The 17934-nt window shown below is 46.5% G+C and overlaps 1 protein-coding gene and 1 pseudogene across 3 annotated transcripts; one reads left to right on the top strand and one right to left on the bottom strand.

Moving 5' to 3' along the window:
* The first annotated feature begins 1751 nt into the window (after positions 1-1751).
* Positions 1752-14382, top strand: LOC147608838 (5'-3' exonuclease family protein). Of its 3 annotated transcripts, none has more exons than XM_086788532.1 (5): positions 1752-2426; positions 12420-12602; positions 12697-12931; positions 13375-13597; positions 13728-14382. In XM_086788532.1, exons 1-5 carry the CDS (start codon positions 1983-1985, stop codon positions 13963-13965), a joined length of 1323 nt encoding a protein of 440 aa, XP_086644658.1. In that variant the 5' UTR covers positions 1752-1982; the 3' UTR covers positions 13966-14382. The 3 variants fall into 3 exon arrangements, with proteins under 3 accessions (XP_086644658.1, XP_086644659.1, XP_086644660.1); XM_086788533.1 differs by having other exon boundaries at positions 1763-2426; positions 13399-13597; XM_086788534.1 differs by having other exon boundaries at positions 1982-2426; positions 12412-12602.
* Positions 14383-16728: 2346 nt separating this feature from the next.
* On the bottom strand, positions 16729-17070 carry LOC147608837 (small ribosomal subunit protein eS26y pseudogene; annotated as a pseudogene).
* Positions 17071-17934: the final 864 nt, after the last annotated feature.

The following is a 17934-nucleotide window of genomic DNA, read 5'->3' as shown; positions in this document are numbered from 1 at the left end:
AGAGCATAACATATACTTACATAAACTAAAAGCATGAAACCTTAATAAACCAAATAAAATAAAGAAGAGAAAGATGGAGAATAAAGTAGAGGTCATTGTCAACACACGAGTGGGTTGAATCTCCCCTGGGATGAGTGTGGCCCTTGTACCACTCACACATATTTATATGTATTAGAAAAAGTGTTTGCTTTCCAAAAAGATAATTCTTAAAAAAAAATGCGCAACTAATTCCTAGTTGATGAGAGGACTCCTCTTAGGGCTCTGCATGCCCTTTTACAAACACCACACCCCACACACACCCATGGGCAACATTACAAGGTAGCATCATTTGGGGTAGCTAGCAGGGTTTGAACCCATAACCATGGGCGTATCAACCTAACATCTTAATAACTGAGCTATCGCCCGAACAAAGTACAAGTGCTTTTGAGTTTATGAGCATGCAAGCTATATAAAAATATAACAATCATTAATATAAAGTCTTGGGCCTATCAAAAGTATAAAATACTATTTGGTATGTACAAAGGTATGAGGCCTTAGCCTTACAAAAATATTGATGCCTAAATATGGAACCATAAAAGGTGTTCACATGTCTTCTAAAATATCTTATAGTGGTCCAACACATGTTCCACTTGCGATTAACACATAATTTGCCACTCAATCATTGCCTTCATCCAAAATAATAATAGTCAGTGCAAACAACTGATTAAACACATTAATCGTAACTATATCATACCAACACGTGCAGTTGATTAAACACGTTAATCTTGCTAGACATCATACCAATGCACACAATTTGATTATACACATTAATCATGCTAGACATCATACCAACACGCACAGTTTGATTAAACACATTAATCCTGGTAGATGATATAAAAGGCGCATCCAAATAAAATGTCCCAAAATAAAATAATGGGAGTCCCCATAGAGTTACAGGACTTTAGGTAATATAAGCTAAATTTTCAAAAAAACCTTCAAATATAGCATAAAGCAATTAATTTTTCCTTATTTAAGAAAGCAAATCTTGAGATGCCTTCTTCATCATTTGCATGGTTGCAGCATCACACACTCTCTTATGATTCTCTCTCTCTCTCTCTCTCTCTCTAAACCCTAATGTATCTTGCACAAAGGAAGATGCACTCTCTCTCCTCTAAACCCTAATGTATCTTGCATAGAGGAAGAGGCACTCTCTCTTCTCTAAACCCTAATGTATCTTACATAGAGGCACATCTCTCTCTCTCTCTCTCTCTCTCTCTCTCTCACACACACACACACACACACACACACACACGAACGCACGCACGCACACGCCACACACACACACATATACATATATCTCTCTCTCTGTCTCATGCACACACTCACACACACATTGTGTATGTGGAAGTATGATTAGTGGTGGGAGGTGCACAGAGAGAGGGAAAGAGGGGGCAAGTTTGTAAGGTTTATAACCTTATAAAGTACTATTAATTAAATCTCCCACTATCATGAAGAGACTCAATTTAATAGGTAAATAAATTTGGCCATTTTATGTGATGTTCAAGACGAGGTGGCATCTTCAGTGTGAGCTTGTTGTGGAATTAGGAAAGACGACACTCCTGTTTTCATGTAGTACATATGTTCTTAATAACTATTACATGACACTAAATTTTGTTCCAATATAATATTGTCATTGTCTATTATATAAAGTGGGTAATATCCAAGCGCGGCGGCGAACAAACTTCCCAAAATGCTTCAGCATCCAGGCAATGAGGAGTATTGTAAGGTCCACTTTCCAGTGAGATGTGCACTCTCCAAGCTTGGGCTTGTGTGTAAAACCTTCCATGCCATTCCTAATGCATCGAATGCCCAAGTTATGGGCAGCACTTTGCGGTGCCCTAGAAGTGTGTGAAGGCCCGAGTATGCCTGCTTGGAGGGGGGGGAGGGGGGGGGGGGGGGTAGCCTAAAGATTAGAAACACACTAGGTAGCTTTGTTGGGTTCAATGATGCAATTCCCTACAGCAGGCCCCGATTTTGCTGTATGTACACCTCCTCTCTTCACAGAACTACACTGCCCACATTACTGCTCCTCAAGAGCCATCGTTTCTAGTTTCCCAGCTCATTGCTTACCGGTCTTCTCTACCACCAAGAAGCAGCAGCAGCAGAAGACGAACCCTCCAAGTCCTGCACGCGCGAGTGCCGCGGAAGATGTAGACCCATCATCATCCCTATCCCCTACAACGTCACCACCACCACCACCACCACCACCACCATCATCATCATCATCATCATCATCTTCTTACAAGCGGCAGGCCACACGCAAGAGCTTGTTTCTGCTGGACGTCTCCCCCCTCTGCTACCGAGGCAAGAAGCCCAGCCCATCCGCTCTCATCGGCTGGCTCAAGCCACTCTTCTCGCATGTCACCGCAACGGAGCCCATCATTGCAGTGAGTCTTTCTATTCTCTAGCTTGTGTGTGTGTGTGTGAGAGAGAGAGAGAGAGAGAGAGAGAGAGAGAGAGAGAGAGAGAGATTAAGCATCTACTAAAGATCCAATGGGTCTTTGAGACCAAAGTGATACAATAATGGCTATCTCATCATGGAACGGAAAATAAATAGAAACAAAGCAAAGGAGAGAGCATTTTTGTTCATTTTTGGGTCCTGCTTAGTATAGGCATACATGGCCATTAGGTGAAATCATGTGCCATATGATGATGCCATAAATATAAAATTTGTTCATTCAAGGTACAGCTCCTTACAGCCGCCTACTGCCCACATATGATGTCTCCCCGTGTCTTTGCTTCAGATTAGTGTACTGAATGAAACAAGCAAAAAAGGTGCAAATCAATGCTATTGGATCATGCCCTATGCATGTCTTGCTGCAGGATGTCTGCGTACATTTCCATTTGATGTGAAATCATTATTTTTCAGCCTGGCCTTATGAACCTGAGCTAGTTGGAGCCTAAGAACATTTCTAAGACACAAATGGGCAGACAGGGCATGCTAAATTTATGCTACATGCTGTGGTTCGATTATTGAGCTTACACTTGGTGCAACTTTTGCATGCTTGGTAGTGGACTGTGTACGTGTTGTTTGGGTGCCAGGTAGAGGATGACGGTAGCCGCTGTCCAAATGCATGGGTGAATGCTTCTGTTGTTGGGTGAACTAATGGGTGGATTGAGTCGTACATCGTCCTACAACTTTGTATCTATATGCCTTAATATAAAAGCCATAAATATCCACTTGGGACATTGTCAGGCATTGGCAAGGTGTGTTTAATTTTGATGAAGAATTGATGGATTGTTCTGAAATAGTTTGTTGAAGTGGAAGAAAGAAGGGCTTGGTCAATGATCTCAGTTCACAAGTATCTGACTATCTGTGGATGGAGGTCTTATATCAATGCTTTAAAGGAAAGTCAGCAATAGCGTCATTGAAAGTTTGTGGAGCATTAGCAGGGTGACATAGTGTCAGGTAGCTTGGTGGATGTGGTTTACATACTTTGTCAAATGATGCAAAGAATGGTAAACAACAGAATGAAATACAAACATATACATGCATGCGAGACATTGTAGTGGGCCCCAATGGCTGGGTCCCCCCCCTTCCTTTCCCCTTTGCAAAGTATTCCCTTCATACGAAAATGAAAAGTACACAGATAAACAATAGGTTTAAAGCACTTAGGGAAGCCTTATGACAAGCCCAGGACCCTGTCCACTGGCATAGGTAGTAGTCGTCTCTCTCTCTCTTCTCTATGTGTCTTTGTTGGCGACTTGCATCAAGGTTCCTAGTCAATTACTTAGGTCTGACTTTGCTTGCTGCAGACCACCTCATAATGCTACCTTTGCTACATTCCGCTATGGATTCTGTGCGCCTCCCTAGGACAGCTTAGAGGGCTGAGCCTGAATGCTCTGATATCAATGTTGCATGAGCGGAAGCCTTACTGTGTTTTATCCAGTCCTAAGCCTACTGATTAGGAACATTTATTCAAACACAATGAATAGACAACAGAGAGGAGAGAGAGATGAACTATATTTTCAGTATATTGATATGGTGCAAAAAGATGTAAATGACTGTTCAACTTCTATGGCCACTAGTCTTTTATAGGCTCTCATGATATCTTGCAACTTGGCCGACTGTTGTCGGCTAGCTCCATTTGTCCACGACTAAGGTAAAAATGCTAACAAACCCTGAATGCTTCTGTTGGCCAACCCTGATGGTACCCATATGTGAGCACTTGCTGGCGACTGGCTACTGGTGGTCTTGTTGCTTCTTCCTTGGCTGAGCTTGCTAGTGCCCTCACTCTACCTAAACTGCTACCTAAATCAGGGACTAGATCTGAGGCTAACCATGTCCACGGGTGTGCATGTGCCATGAAGTGGTAGCTTTTGGTGTTTGTAGTGGAATTGCCTGCAAGGTTTACCCCTTATTCCCAATATTTTGTGCTTTGGGAGGGTGGGTGGTCTTGGGCTTTCCGTTATTGTACTTCATTTCTGCACTTTGTGCAAGCAAAACTGCATGGTCAAATGAAGTGGGCTGAAACATCTGGATATCCCAATGGATGTTTATATCAAGCTCATATAGAAATGTCGTCTCCTTGTCATGATTAGTTTTTTGTAATTGTAAGGCCGGAGTGACCCTTTTTGCAAACTCGATGACAGGCTACGCATTCTGATGCAAGCCTTAAAACTCATCGTTGAGTCTTTGAAGTTAGTGTGGTGGTGAAAACCGTTTTTTCAAGTCAGCTACAAACTTGTCCCATTCATAAGTGGCCACACCATCATCAGCTACAAACTTGTCCCATTTATAACTTAGTGTTGTGGCGAAAACCATTTTTTCAAGTTGGTTACAAACTTGTCCCATTCATAAGTGGTCACACTATCGTCGTTGTGGGCTAGGGATTAGGCTTGCCATCGCACATCTGACATGTGTTGCGGAAGCGTGTTCTTGATTAACGCTAAGCAAAGAAGATTAACGTTAATCCTAGGTTTAGCAAAGACACAGAAGAGAAGGAGAGAGAGACCTAATCTACTGTATATTGCCAAAACATGCTATATACACAATGATCTTGTTGATTCACAGCTTCATGCAAATGATCTTGAAGCACATGGAAAAGGGAACTCCATGTATACTAGAGAAGTACACCATCTTGGTCCTCCCGAGCCGGAAGTACCCTGGGAGCCCTAGATGTGTTACTATATCATTGTCGTTTGTCGTGTCTACCCTTTTTCTGAGATGAAGACTTGCCTTTGGTCCTGTCCTTCTTCTTGGACAAACAATCCTTGGACATATGTCCTCTCGTCCCACATGAGAAGCAACGACTCTGACCTTTCTTTTGAACTATGGAAAGTGCTTGGTCAGAACTATTGAGAGGCACCTTCTGTCAGAATACGCAGCGGAGATGATGACCAGATCTGGGAACACGAGCAAAAATGCATGCAGAAAAAATACAGCACAAGAGAGAGAGAGATATAGGCGTGTAACTCTGCTCTATATACACAAGAAGATCCCGCAAAAGACTGAATGAGGAAGTGGTGGGGGCATGGGGCCTATTTATATGCCCCATGTGAGTAGTCGGCCAGCATTGGTGGCCCTCCACGACTGCATGAGCAGTCGGCCAGCAAAAAAGAAGTCCACGACTGCATACATCCAGTCGGCCAGCAATACAGAAGTCCACGACTGATGTCTGGGCAGTCGGCCAACCACAAGACTGCAGATGGGATAGTCGGCCAGCCACTAGGTGCTCCTGCCAACCTCTAGCATCCCTCCACACTACTGGAAAAAATGGGAAAAATAGGGAAAAAATACGGAGAGTGGGGAAAAATGGGAAAACACCTCATAAGGGCGGGCACACCCACAACAAAGGCCCTGGTGTATAAATTCCTCCCAGGTGTTGTATGTTCCGTCACTTGGTTTTCATCTGTTGTAAGTGCATCAGGTTTGCAAGACTGGCGTACGGGTGGAGTTTGATGAGCATTTTGTTGCTCTCTGGGACAAAGCAACAGGCCATGTGGTTTGGGAAGGCGGAGTGGAGAATGGAGTTTACAAGCTTTCAGCACTCTCTCCCAGGTCATCAGGTTTGTAATGAGTGGCAGTCTGGTAATGGCCACTTAAGTGTGGATACGCTGCAGGTGCAGGCTTTTTGGGACCAGATGGTGGATAGCTTGCCAAGTTGGCAGGAACTTTCGAGTACTGATGATGGTGGTTCTTGTGTTCGTCAGTCAGAGGAAACTGAACAGGTAACTTATGCTCTGATGTCTTGTAGTATTCGGGACAAAGAAACTCTTGTAGATGAGGATGTTCTTTCCATGGGGACCTTTCAGAAAGCCAGGCAGATGGCAGTTGATGACTTGTAGAAGGAGGTGCATTCTCCAGGCTTTGTGGTTCCGGATTCAGAGGGGGTGGTTGACAGGTTTCAGAAGTCCTTGTGTGGTCCTCAGCAGGTTTCCAGGACTAGGCTTTGCACCGTAACAGGTGTTGATCCTTGTGAGCAGTGTGATGCCTCTTTGACTCAGAAGCAGAATGGTTCATTGATGTGGTTGATGGACACCAGATTGGACGGGAGCTTCCTGATGAGGCAGTTGAGCTCATGGTTGCAGATGACTCTTTGGGAGGCAGGATTGCGTATCCTGTGTTTTTTGCGACATGCGAAGGATCATGGACTCTTTTACACAGGAGGGGGATTGATTGATGGAGTCCGACTCCATGGTTGGAGTGACTCAGTTTGGGAGGAGATCCGGACATGAGGAGATCTACTTCAGGCCCAGGAGCAGTTTTACGGAGCAGTAAGAGGCAGTCATCTTTTGCCTTGTCGACGACAGAGGCGGAGTACCGGGCTGCTTGTGATGCTGCTTGTGAGGATGCAAAGGTTGCATTGCAGGATTGGGCTTCGACTGGAGGAACCCATGGTCATCCAGAGGCACTTTGTTCGTGAACAGATCGTTGCTGATTACATCTTGCTAGAGTTCTGTTCGACGGAGGATAGTACAGTGGACCTCTTCACGAAGTCGCTATCTCAGGATTTGCTTAGGCGGCACCCCGGCTCCCTGTGGTTGGTTTCACAGCCAGGAGCTGAGAGGGGGTGTTAGAAGTCATCTCTTGTCTATACATATACACCAGGGACTTTGTTGTGGGTGTGCCTGCCCTTATTAGGTGTTTTCTCATTTTTCCCCACTCTCCGTATTTTTCCCCCATTTTTCCCTATTTTTCTTGGCTTGGGTGGTTGCCCTGTGGTGGCAGGAGGACCCTGTTGTTGGCCGACTGCATCAGTGTACATACTGGAGCTGGCTGATTGATTTGCATGAGTCGTGGACTTCACAGATGCTGGCCGACACCCCTGCTATTGGCTGACTGTACACATCAGCAAGTCGTGGAGTTTTGTGGTCCTGTCGGCTGCCCTACAGCAGACCGACTGCACTATGGGGGCCATATAAAATGGCCCCACCCCCTTGCCAGTTTTGTATCATTCCGGGATTCTTTCTTGTGTATATAGAGCAGAGTTACATGCCTCTCTCTCTCTCTCTCTCTCTCTCTCTCTCTCTCTCTCTCTCTCATGCTGTTATTTTTTGCATTGCGTTTTGCTCGTGTTCTCGGATCTGGTCATCATCTCCGCTGCGTATTCTGACATATCAAACCAGTCGACTACTTCTGAGCACCATGTTGGCGAGGATAATGATGGTGATGGTGCTGATGAGGTGGTCGGCAGTCCTGCCAACTAAACGCTCTCACTCTCCCTCTCGATGTAATTACATTGATGACTCTAGTGCCAGTCTCGGAAGGCGATCCCTAGAGAGAGAGAGAGAGAGAGAGAGAGAGAGAGAGAGAGATTAACGTCTACGAGAGGCCAAAGTCGGCCTATGAGAGAGAAAATAAATACAACTGTGTTCGTCCGGTCATCGGAAGAAAAGAAAGAAAAGAAAAAGTGTGCATGTGTTTGGATACAAGTGTGAATCATCATGGATCGGTGGAGCCCATATACAAACAATATAAGGGGGGGTGGGGATGTGGATGGAGTGCTAAGGCAAGATGCATCTCTATATGTTGAAGGGGTAGTACAAGCATGCTATGCAGATCTATGTCTAACTCCATCCAGTGCCATAAGAGGGATATAAGATATCATACATGGCCGATGCTGAGGTTGTGAATGGCGTGAACATGTACCCTGAGTCTGAATGAAAGCGAGCTAGCCTCTCTTGTGTCTCCATCTGGTGTCTCATTCGGATAGCTGCTATCTCTCGATGACGGAGTCGGGGTGCTCTATGTCCAGTCTGTCTAGGTCTCCTCCTGGCTCTCAATTCCTTTGCTCTCTGTGCGGTCACCCCACGTGGTACATCAGCTAGCACTGGCATAGCTCTCTGGAAGAAATCTGTGAGCTGGGGCTGTCTCCCACCCCTAGTGGGAGCAGGTGTCTGGAGGAGTCTCTCTCGAGAACTATGAAGCTCTAGTAGTAGTCTGCCAAGCTGTCGCTGGTCCGAGGCCTCCATCAACTGATGTAGTGAAGAGTGCTCCTCAAACAATCCTGCATATCTATCTTTGACCCCCTGGTGGGCTCTACATCTACATACAAAGTGATCCTCAGTCTCCACCTCCTCGCGGCACAATCTGCATATTCGCTCAGCTTTGGGAACTCGTGCCGCTCGCCCAGCCTCTATCTCTAGCTGATGTGATGAGACTCGTAGCTGTCCAATAGCAACGCGAGAGCTGTGTGGCATGTATACATCCATGTACCGTGGTCGATGTATAAACCCATCCCCTGATATGCTCATAAAGTGGTCTCTGTAATATAGCATCTTCGGTGGTAGTGGGCTCTTTGGTGCTGTCCATGTCTCCTGTATGTAGTGTTGCCATATGTCATGTCTCATCACTCTATTCCTCTCATTGAGAGAGAGGTAACCTCGTGGAGCAGACTGATCATACTGAAAAGGTGGCAACCGCTCAATGTCTATCCCATGATGTGAGAACCACTGTAGCATCTGCGCATACCAAGATCCAGTGTGTCCAGCCTCGGCCAACTGTCTGGATGCCTCAAAAGCCCGGCGGGATAATCTCTCCGTGGGCATCTCCCTCATCCTGTATATAAAGGAGATTGTCTGGAACAATGCCTCCACTGCCATAGGTGGTGCAGCAAACTCAGCTCGAACAATGTTGTGCGGGACGGATGGTTTGCTGCGTATCATCCTCGAGAGCATCAAGATCTGTGGTCTCTCCAGTTGTACCCATGTGGAGGCTGCAAGCCCTGGTGCCCAAACCGCTACTGCATACATCAAGGCTGGTGCCACTAATGTATCAAAGAGCCACCCCTTCGTGTGGGGTTCCTGAAAATGTGCCTGATGACACTGACGCTCAAGGCCAGCAAGAGCGGCATGCCCCCGGGTCACTCTGTCTCGGACTGCTTGAGCCATGGAGAAGCGTCCAGCTGAGCTAGTAAATGTGATGCCAAGGTAAACATAAGAGCTCACCACCTCGACCCGCCCTCCTGCTAATGTGAGAGTAGTGTGGCTCCTGACTGCGGGTGAGGTGTGGAAGATCATAACCTTGGTTTTCCCAAGGTTCACTGTGAGACCCTGCTGTGCGCAGAAGTCATCAAGAGCCACAAGGTGTCTTTGAAGCCCAACCTGCGTGTCGGATACCAAGACGATGTCATCAGCATAAAGCATAACATGGACAGTAATACCTGATAGCTCAACCCCAGAGCCTCCTCCCTGTGTGATGTAATCGACCACCTCATCAATATAGAGCCCAAAGACCGTGGGGGAGAGCGGGCACCCCTGCTTCACACCAATGGTGCTACACACCAACAACTTTGTCGGACAAGCCTCCTGGGCATCGGACTCTCCCAAAGACCTGCTCATATAGCTTGTATATGCCCCACATCATGTCTGAAGGTATGCCTAGTGTCTGTAGTTGCCGAAAGAGGCGCGCTCTGGGCACAGTATCAAATGCCTTGCGGAAATCCACAAAGCAACAATAGAGCCGTTCCCGCCGTGCCTTGGCCTGATCAATCAGGCACCTCAATGTAAAAATGTGGTCGATGGTCGAGAAGGCTCGATGGAAGCCTACTTGGCCTGCTGCTCTCAATCCCCCAACCTCTGCATGAGTGCTCAGCCCTGCCTCCAACATTGCCCCGTAGAGTTTGGCCAATATATGGCCAATCATGATGGTCCTGTGGTTCCCGGGGTCTAGTACATCTCCCGCTTTATGGATCGGCACAATAGTGTGCATCGTCCACTCAGCCGGAAACCCCTCTGGCAGAGCTCTGTTGAAGAGATGAGCAAGAAATGGTGCCAATGTATCAATAGCATAGATGAGATGCTCTCCCTGTAATCCTGTATGAACTGTCGCCCGTCCATGTTGGAGTCGGCATATGGCCCTCCTAACCATAGGTGGGGTGAAGAAGGTGGAGACTGTGGAGCATGGCTCTGTGGGCTGTGGTATAGGGGGTTGTGCAGGCACATCATAAAGTCTCTCTGCATATGTCTGCCACGTCTGAGGATCGGTAATAGGTGTGGGAGGACGGGGCTCTCTGAGTCTCCTCCAAGCAGTAGCAGCATCTCTGCTCATGAGCATGTGATATGTGTCCCAGTACTGAGCCTCCTCATAAGCTCGCCGCTTACGGCGGGTGAGAGTTTGCATCCTCCTGCCTGCCTGCCTCTGGGTGATCTCCCCGCGGGCCCTCTGCACTCGGAGACTGCGGTAAAGGTTTCTGCACTCATCATCGTACCATCGGTTCTGGGGCATGCTCCCAGATGTAGGTGACTGTCCTGTCTGTATGTGGTATGGGAAACTCCTCGCGGCTACGGAGTGCAGTACATGTGAGAGCTGGGAGGTGAGCATAGCCATGGGTGCCGATGGATCCAAGGCAAATAGCTGATCATGAACATGATAGTCGTACACATCAGCTAGGTCCTGAGTGAAGTGTTAAATAGTGCGTGGTGGCTGTATGATGGGTGGGTGGGTCTCCAGTAAGCTCCTGAAAGTGAGGGATAGGTATGTATGATCCGCCCCAATGGGGCATGGTGGTTCGGTGAAGTGAGACACCATATTTGCTGCCTCCCGGGATCCCATCACATAGTCCACTGTACTACTGCCACCTCCCACTGGAAAGCAAGTCAACCCACCTGAATCTGGCCACTGAGTCATCTTGTTATAAATAACGAGATGGTGTCGGGCCCCAAGCTCTAGCAAATGTTGCCCATATCCAGTGCTGTCAGCTCCTCCGTCAGCGGAGATCCGAGTGGTCCCTGTATCCTCTCTAGCTAGTGGCTCTAGTCTCAAGGGATCCTCAAAGTCATAGATCTCGTACTGTCTGCTCTGAGTCCGTGCATTGAAGTCCCCCATCAAGAAGACTTCTCCTAGTGTCGAATAGTGTGAGATCTCCTCAGATAAGACAGAGTATGGAGACTCACTAGCCTCTCCTCCACCCGGCTCCTCAGTGGTGGCAAACGGCGACCCCTTCAGAGGAAAGTAGCAAAGGGCGATATAAATCCATCTGGTCTCCGAGAGGCGTAAGCTAATCCACATGTATCTCGCCTCCAAGTCTCGTGCTACGACTTGAACATGCTCATGTAACCCATGTCTGAAAAGCACTGCAATACCTCCTGAACCTCGGGAGGTGGCCTGTCTCATCCCCTGTCGGTGAGCTGACTCCCACTGATAACCCTCAACCCGTGGTAAGCCCTTCTCCGGGCTCTCATGTGTCTCTGTCATCAAGATGATATCCCGGCCCTTCATCACCTCCTCAAGTCTCCCTGGATGTGTCCATAGGACTCCATTACACTTCCAGACTGCTATGTGTATCTCTTTGTCTTCATGTTGTTTCCTCCGTGTCTCATTGGCCAGATGGCGCTATTCGACCCTCTTCCCATCAATGTAGATGTGACCATCCCTATAATGTGCCTTCTTCCCTTCTTTGCGTGCCGCCTTGATCTTGGGCATACATAATCTTCTGTGCTCCAGCTGCATCCATGTGAGGTCATCATCGAAGTAGATGGGGTCCCCTGGCAAGCTCCTCAAGATAGCCCGTCTTCTCATAAAGCTCATCCTACTCTCCTCGTCCGAGAGAGAGAGAGAGAGAGAGAGAGAGAGATCTATTAACGTCTACAAAAGACCCGAAGGGCTTATGAGACCATGAATAGTACGATGCCATGGGTATATAGTGCCATTTAAAAACTAAAAAAAGGACGTGAAACTGAAACATTACTCTATAAGCCTCCTGATGGCAGATGTCGCTATGGTAAGGGCATGTCATGTTGCCGGAGAATCTCATGGATCTGTCTGTGTGGTGGAGATCCTCGGTGCTGTGGGTTGGGACGCATGGCACATAGGATGGAGTGGGCCTGCCCACTTAGGACTCCTCTGGGATGTGAATATAGCCTTGTGTACCGCTGGTATTAATGAGAGAGAGAGAGACAGAGAGAGAGAGAGAGATTTGTTTGTTTCAGCTGACCAGGTAATGGATGGTGAGCGGGGGAACGTGTATAGAAGATGCTTGCTACCAACATACAAAGCAAATCGAAATGCCTTTGTGCCTCTTTCATCATCAAGAAATAGACAAACATGGAAGGGTGACGATGCGGACCTGCGTGAGGCCTTTCCTTACATAAAAGCCTTTTTGTTAGAATGCAATATTCCTGTACGTGTCACTAAAAGCAAGGCAATTGAAGCTTTAGGTTTCTGCATCTCCCCACGATTCAATGAGTTAAGTTTGCATTGTGGCCGGCATGCAGATTTTTACCTTGGAAGATGCCGAAGCTGATGACATTGTGGCCTCATTGACAGAACAGGCAGTTCAGAGGGGTATGCGGGTCACCATTGCATCACCAGATAAAGATTTCAAGCAGTTGCTCTGTGAAAAGGTGCAAATAGTGGCTCCATTGTCAGACCTCGAACGATGGTCCTTTTACACTCACAAGGATTATTTTGGTCAACACAATTGTGATCCAGATATCGAGCTCAGTCTCCGTGAGCTTCTTCATCAGGCCTCTTTGTCTTTCGAATATTGTCTTTCGCAATCCACTTTGTGTTAACATGCTGATTTTCTATGCAATCCCATCACTGTGTGTGTGTGTGTGTGTGCACAGCTGGTTCTTGCGATAATGGTCTTTGCCTGTTACAAGGAAGACTTTGTGTAGCAATCTCTTTCTACATAATTGCTAAGAATCTTAGCTTGCATATGATGCTGGGCTAGCCTTACACTGGGCTAAGATAAGGCTAGAGTGCGAGCAACAATGCATGGATTGTTCAAAAGCAGGTGTCTGTTTCTCCATGTGAGACAGTGTTGCTAATGTGACTATGCCTGTCATCTTTATGAAGATAGTTTTGGTTGTGCACAAGAATCGACATGACGTTTCTAGTGATAATAAGCTAATTATTTTTTAGTGTTTTGTTTGGCCTTGTCTAAGCAGGATGTCTGCTGGGTGACAAGGCAGATAGCATTCCTGGGCTTGCAGATTTTGCCCCTGGTTTTGGAAGGAAGACTGCTTCCAAGCTTCTGAAGAAACATGGCTCACTGGATAGTCTACTGCATGCAGCATCCATAAGAACAGTTGGTAAGCCCTACGTACAGGATGCCTTGACCGAGCATGCATCCATTCTTTGGAGGAACCTTGAAGTACTTCGCTTGCGAAGGTTAGCTTTGAAGAGGATTTTAAATCAGTGGTTTCTGAAGAGTGCAGTTATAAAATCTTCGCATGGTTTGAAGGCCAGAGTGCTTTCCTTGCCCTTCAGTTATTGGTGGTTACTATGTTTGCTTCCGCAGGGACCTTCCGATTCGTCTCAAAGAGGAGTGGTGCCTTGCAAGAGACAGCTCTAATGATGTGGAAGCCTTTTCGAAGTTGGAGCAGCATCTGAAGGTTTTGCAAACCCAGCGTGCTCTGAAGGATGGAGTGAGGACACGAAGCTTCTCTGATCGTAAATATGTTGGAGGCCTAAAATCAAAAACTATCAATAAGCACTCAACAGATCTGAAAGACAAGCTTGCTTGCTCACCTGAATGAAGTATTATTGGAGGCCTTCAGCAAGCATTTATAGTTGGTCTCAATACTTACTAGTTGCATTTATAGAAGACTAGGTATTTGCCAGTGGGCCCCAGGTCTAGTGGCTTTGACCTTGACCTAGGCTGTCTATGTGCAGGTCTTAAGTGGATCCCTGGCACCTAGTACATATCAAATCTCTCAACCAAAAAAGAAAGACTTTGGTATTTGTTCCTAGGGTTGATCAAAGGTTATAGTTTCTCCCTTAGTTAAGGGTTGGTTGGGTGGACCATTGTATATGAATAGAGTGATCTCCTTGCCTGATGGTGGAATGCTATCGAGCTTGTAGAGAGGTGCATCAAGATTCAGTAAGTGACTTATCCACTTAATAATGAGTGGTGTTATGTTCATGTTTGGCATAAAATACGACCATTCACTTCAGACATAGCAAAAGCTTCCTTTCTTCCTTTTTCTCTGTGTGTGTGTGTGTGTGTGTATACGTGTGTGTGTGTGTGTGTGAAAGAAAGATATATTAAGCGTCTACTAAAGACCCGAGAGAGAGAGAGAGAGAGAGAGAGAGAGAGAGAGAGAGGGTGATATTAACATCAGCGGGAGGCCATATACGATCCATGGGGCCAAAACAAGTGCAGTACTTTAGTCATGGACTAAACAAAAAGCTAGAGGAACATTGATTAGGTGCATAGGCTGAAAGTCTCAGAGCAGAAAACCTAGAGAAACGTCGAATATATCATCTCCAGAGGGTCTACATGTACCTTTTCATGCTTGTACTCGTCATTTTTATGAGGCCTTGCATTGGCATATTTAGGAGATATTATTCAGGATTTTTCTACCATTTAGGCTTTTTATAGCATTTTTATGCTACATAACAGCTGCTAGATGGCAAACAAGCTCATAGGAGGGACATATAAGGGTGCACACTCTGCCCCTCATATTCCATCTCATTCTTGCATATTTGCTGGAGGTCATGGGCTGTAGAAACGTGTCTCTTATGCTTGTAAGCACCTACGGGCTGTTAGAAGTGCTATGGCTGTGTTTTCTTCTTCAACATTTTTCGGTGGTGCGTTTCTTGACCAGACAAGTGGCTCTACACTGTCTTCTTCCTCCACGAGTCACTGCCCTTCCGGTAGGAGGTTCCCGGTGGATCTTGGATTGTTTTGCTGCTATCCGGCCTCTTTCTCTCTACGATTTGAGAGAGGGCTGATTGTTCTTGGTGCCTCGCTTCGTTGGAAAGCACTTGAGAGAAGTGTTTGAGAGTTGAGATTTGTTCTTTGCTGCTGCGGATATGGCTCCCCCATGTACGAACAAAGATGACAAGTTGAAAGGACCTAACTATGCTCATTGGAAGCTTCAGATGTGGGTCTGGTTCATCCACAAGGGTTTGTGAGTGTCCTCAACTCTAGGAGGTGGACTCAAGATCAGGAGGATGAATTTGCTGTGGAATTACAAGACTGGGAGAATCGGGACTCGAAGGCGCATTGTGTGCTTGTGCGGACCATCATCGAGGTCTCACCGACAGTGCAAACTCACTAGTGCTCATTAGGTATGGTCAAAATTGGAGGATCTCTTTGCATGAGATTCATTGATGAGGGCAGTTACCTTGTAGGGGCAGCTCTACGGCTTGTTATTTCGTGAAGGCCAAGGTTATTCATGACAAGTTACTGGCTATGGGTGCTGCTTTGTCCCTTTGCAGTGCCAGGTCACATATACTCAGTTGGATTTTGATGATCTTAGCTCCCTACTTTTGGAGGAGTCCATTCTCATCTCACAGGGTAAGTTGAAGGTGTTAGTCAATAGTTTTGATTAGGCACTTTCCTCAGTTCAGAAGAAAGATCGGAGTTGCTGTTTCGCTTGCGGGAAAAGAGGACATCTATCCGAGGATTGTTTGTGCAAGAAGAAGGACAAGACCAAGGGCAAGGTTTCATCTCAGAGAAAAGGCAAAGATGTTGGGGTAAAGGCATTATGCCCACCCTTATAGTGTGTACAAGCCCATAAGTTGTATAGGACATAGTACACTTAGTACTTTTAATGTACTAAGTGCACTATGTGTACTAGAGCAAATATACATGTGTGATAGGGGAGTCACACACTCACTCATTCTATGAGTTGACTTATCCCCACATATGTCTGTATAGTGTGTACAAGCCCATAAGTTGTATAGGACATAGTACACTTAGTACTTTTAATGTACTAAGTGCACTATGTGTACTAGAGCAAATATACATGTGTGATAGGGGAGTCACACACTCACTCATTCTATGAGTTGACTTATCCCCACATATGTCTCTCTCTCTCCCTTCTTCTCTCTGTATGTGGGAGATGTCTCCCACATGAAACCCTAACTCTTATCTCCCTTCAATTGGTATCAGAGCCTGGAGGAGTGCTATGTACAGCCAGCAGAGCTGTGAAGCGTGCAGAGAGGAAAATCGTGTGCTGAGTGGCATCGCTGGAAATCGACTGTAGAAGAGCACTGTGTGTGGTCTTGAGACAGCAGGTCGTTGCAGTCCAGAGAAGGGCAGCAACTGTGTGTCCCTATGTTGGGCAGCGACGACTGGGGTGTCCCTGCGTTGAACCAGTCTCGCAGGCAACTGGGCGGATACGTGCATGCAGGCAGGCGGGTGTCCATACTCAGGCGGACACGACACTTCACAGTCAATCGCACCTTTTCTTTGGTTTCTCTTCGAACGAAGGCGACAAGTGGCGTGAGCGTTAGTATCAAGCAGAAGGCGCCAGCTAATAGAACCGGGAGGCAAACGTAGGCGACGACTTCTACGTTGCGCAGACGATCTCACTCTCCTCCTTGCGCCTGAATCGCTGACGCGGCTCACGAACCCTCCGTGCTGTGCGGAATCTCACTCGCACAACATGAGCGTGGATAGCACATGACACACAGTACTGCATCTTTGCATAGAGCTTTGGGAGGGTATATCCATCGTAGACACATGCTTCCTGGACATCACGCACCGTAGCCTGCTCAACAATATTTCTCACAAGAAAGCGTTTCACTGCTTTGTTCTTGGGAATGCATCGCCCGCAGTTGGAGCACCTGATGGGATTTGTGTGGCCCCTCCCGTGCTTGTTACGACCATCGTTTCGGCGCTTGACCGTCATAGCTGCAAACAATGCCCTGCTACCTCGATGTTCTGAAATTGTCTGAGGTATTTGCTTCAATTTTGGGATTTGCATGTGAATTTTCATCAATTGAGCAGGTACAAATCCAAATTGCTCAGATTTTGAGCAAAATTGGCAAAATTGGGTGACATTGGTCACATTCCGGGTCAATTTGCAGGAAATTGGATGTCAAAATTTGGGGCTTTTGATGTAATTGTGCCATTGGGCATTCATACATGCTGTATGATGTGAGCAATCTCACATTTGGGGTAAAATTGCAGGAAATTGGAGTGCAGATCAAAGGGCTTTTGTGTCGATTGGGTTGATTTGCATGTAGGCACTGGCATTTGATGCTTTGGGCAATGTGTTGATGCCTGTCAAGCACTCAATGTGCCATTGAATCAAGGGGCTTTTATGTATTTGATGTATATGTGGCCAGGGGAAGCACTGTGAAGACTCTGGATGCCTTCATGTGCGTTAATGTACCATGTATGAGCAGAAATTGATCTTGAATCAAGGGGCTTTTCAAGATTTATGCTTGTTGAGCTTGGCAAAGCAGCAGGGAAGACTTTTATGCCTTGAATCCTCAGAAATCCACTTGCAGTCAAGGGGCTTTTGCCCAATTTCTGTTTGGGACTGTTGTATGCAGTGGTGGGGACTATAAAAGTCTGATTTTCACTCATTTGGACAGCCAGGAGAGCATTTATTGTTGCTGTACTTGTTGGTACAGATTTGGTACAACTTTGTACAAGTTTTGGCATGGCTGTACACTGATTTGAGTGAGGAAAAGGCTCATTTTCAGCTGCTGTACTTGCCGGCACAGGTATGGTACATCATTGGTGAGCACTTAGTACTGTTGTACAA

The sequence above is a fragment of the Cibotium barometz genome, chromosome 52 (genome assembly GCF_041138505.1).
Source record: "Cibotium barometz isolate CiBa-2024 chromosome 52, ASM4113850v1, whole genome shotgun sequence".
Classification (NCBI taxonomy): Eukaryota; Viridiplantae; Streptophyta; class Polypodiopsida; order Cyatheales; family Cibotiaceae; genus Cibotium; species Cibotium barometz.
This window is presented reverse-complemented; position numbering and strand designations above follow the sequence as displayed.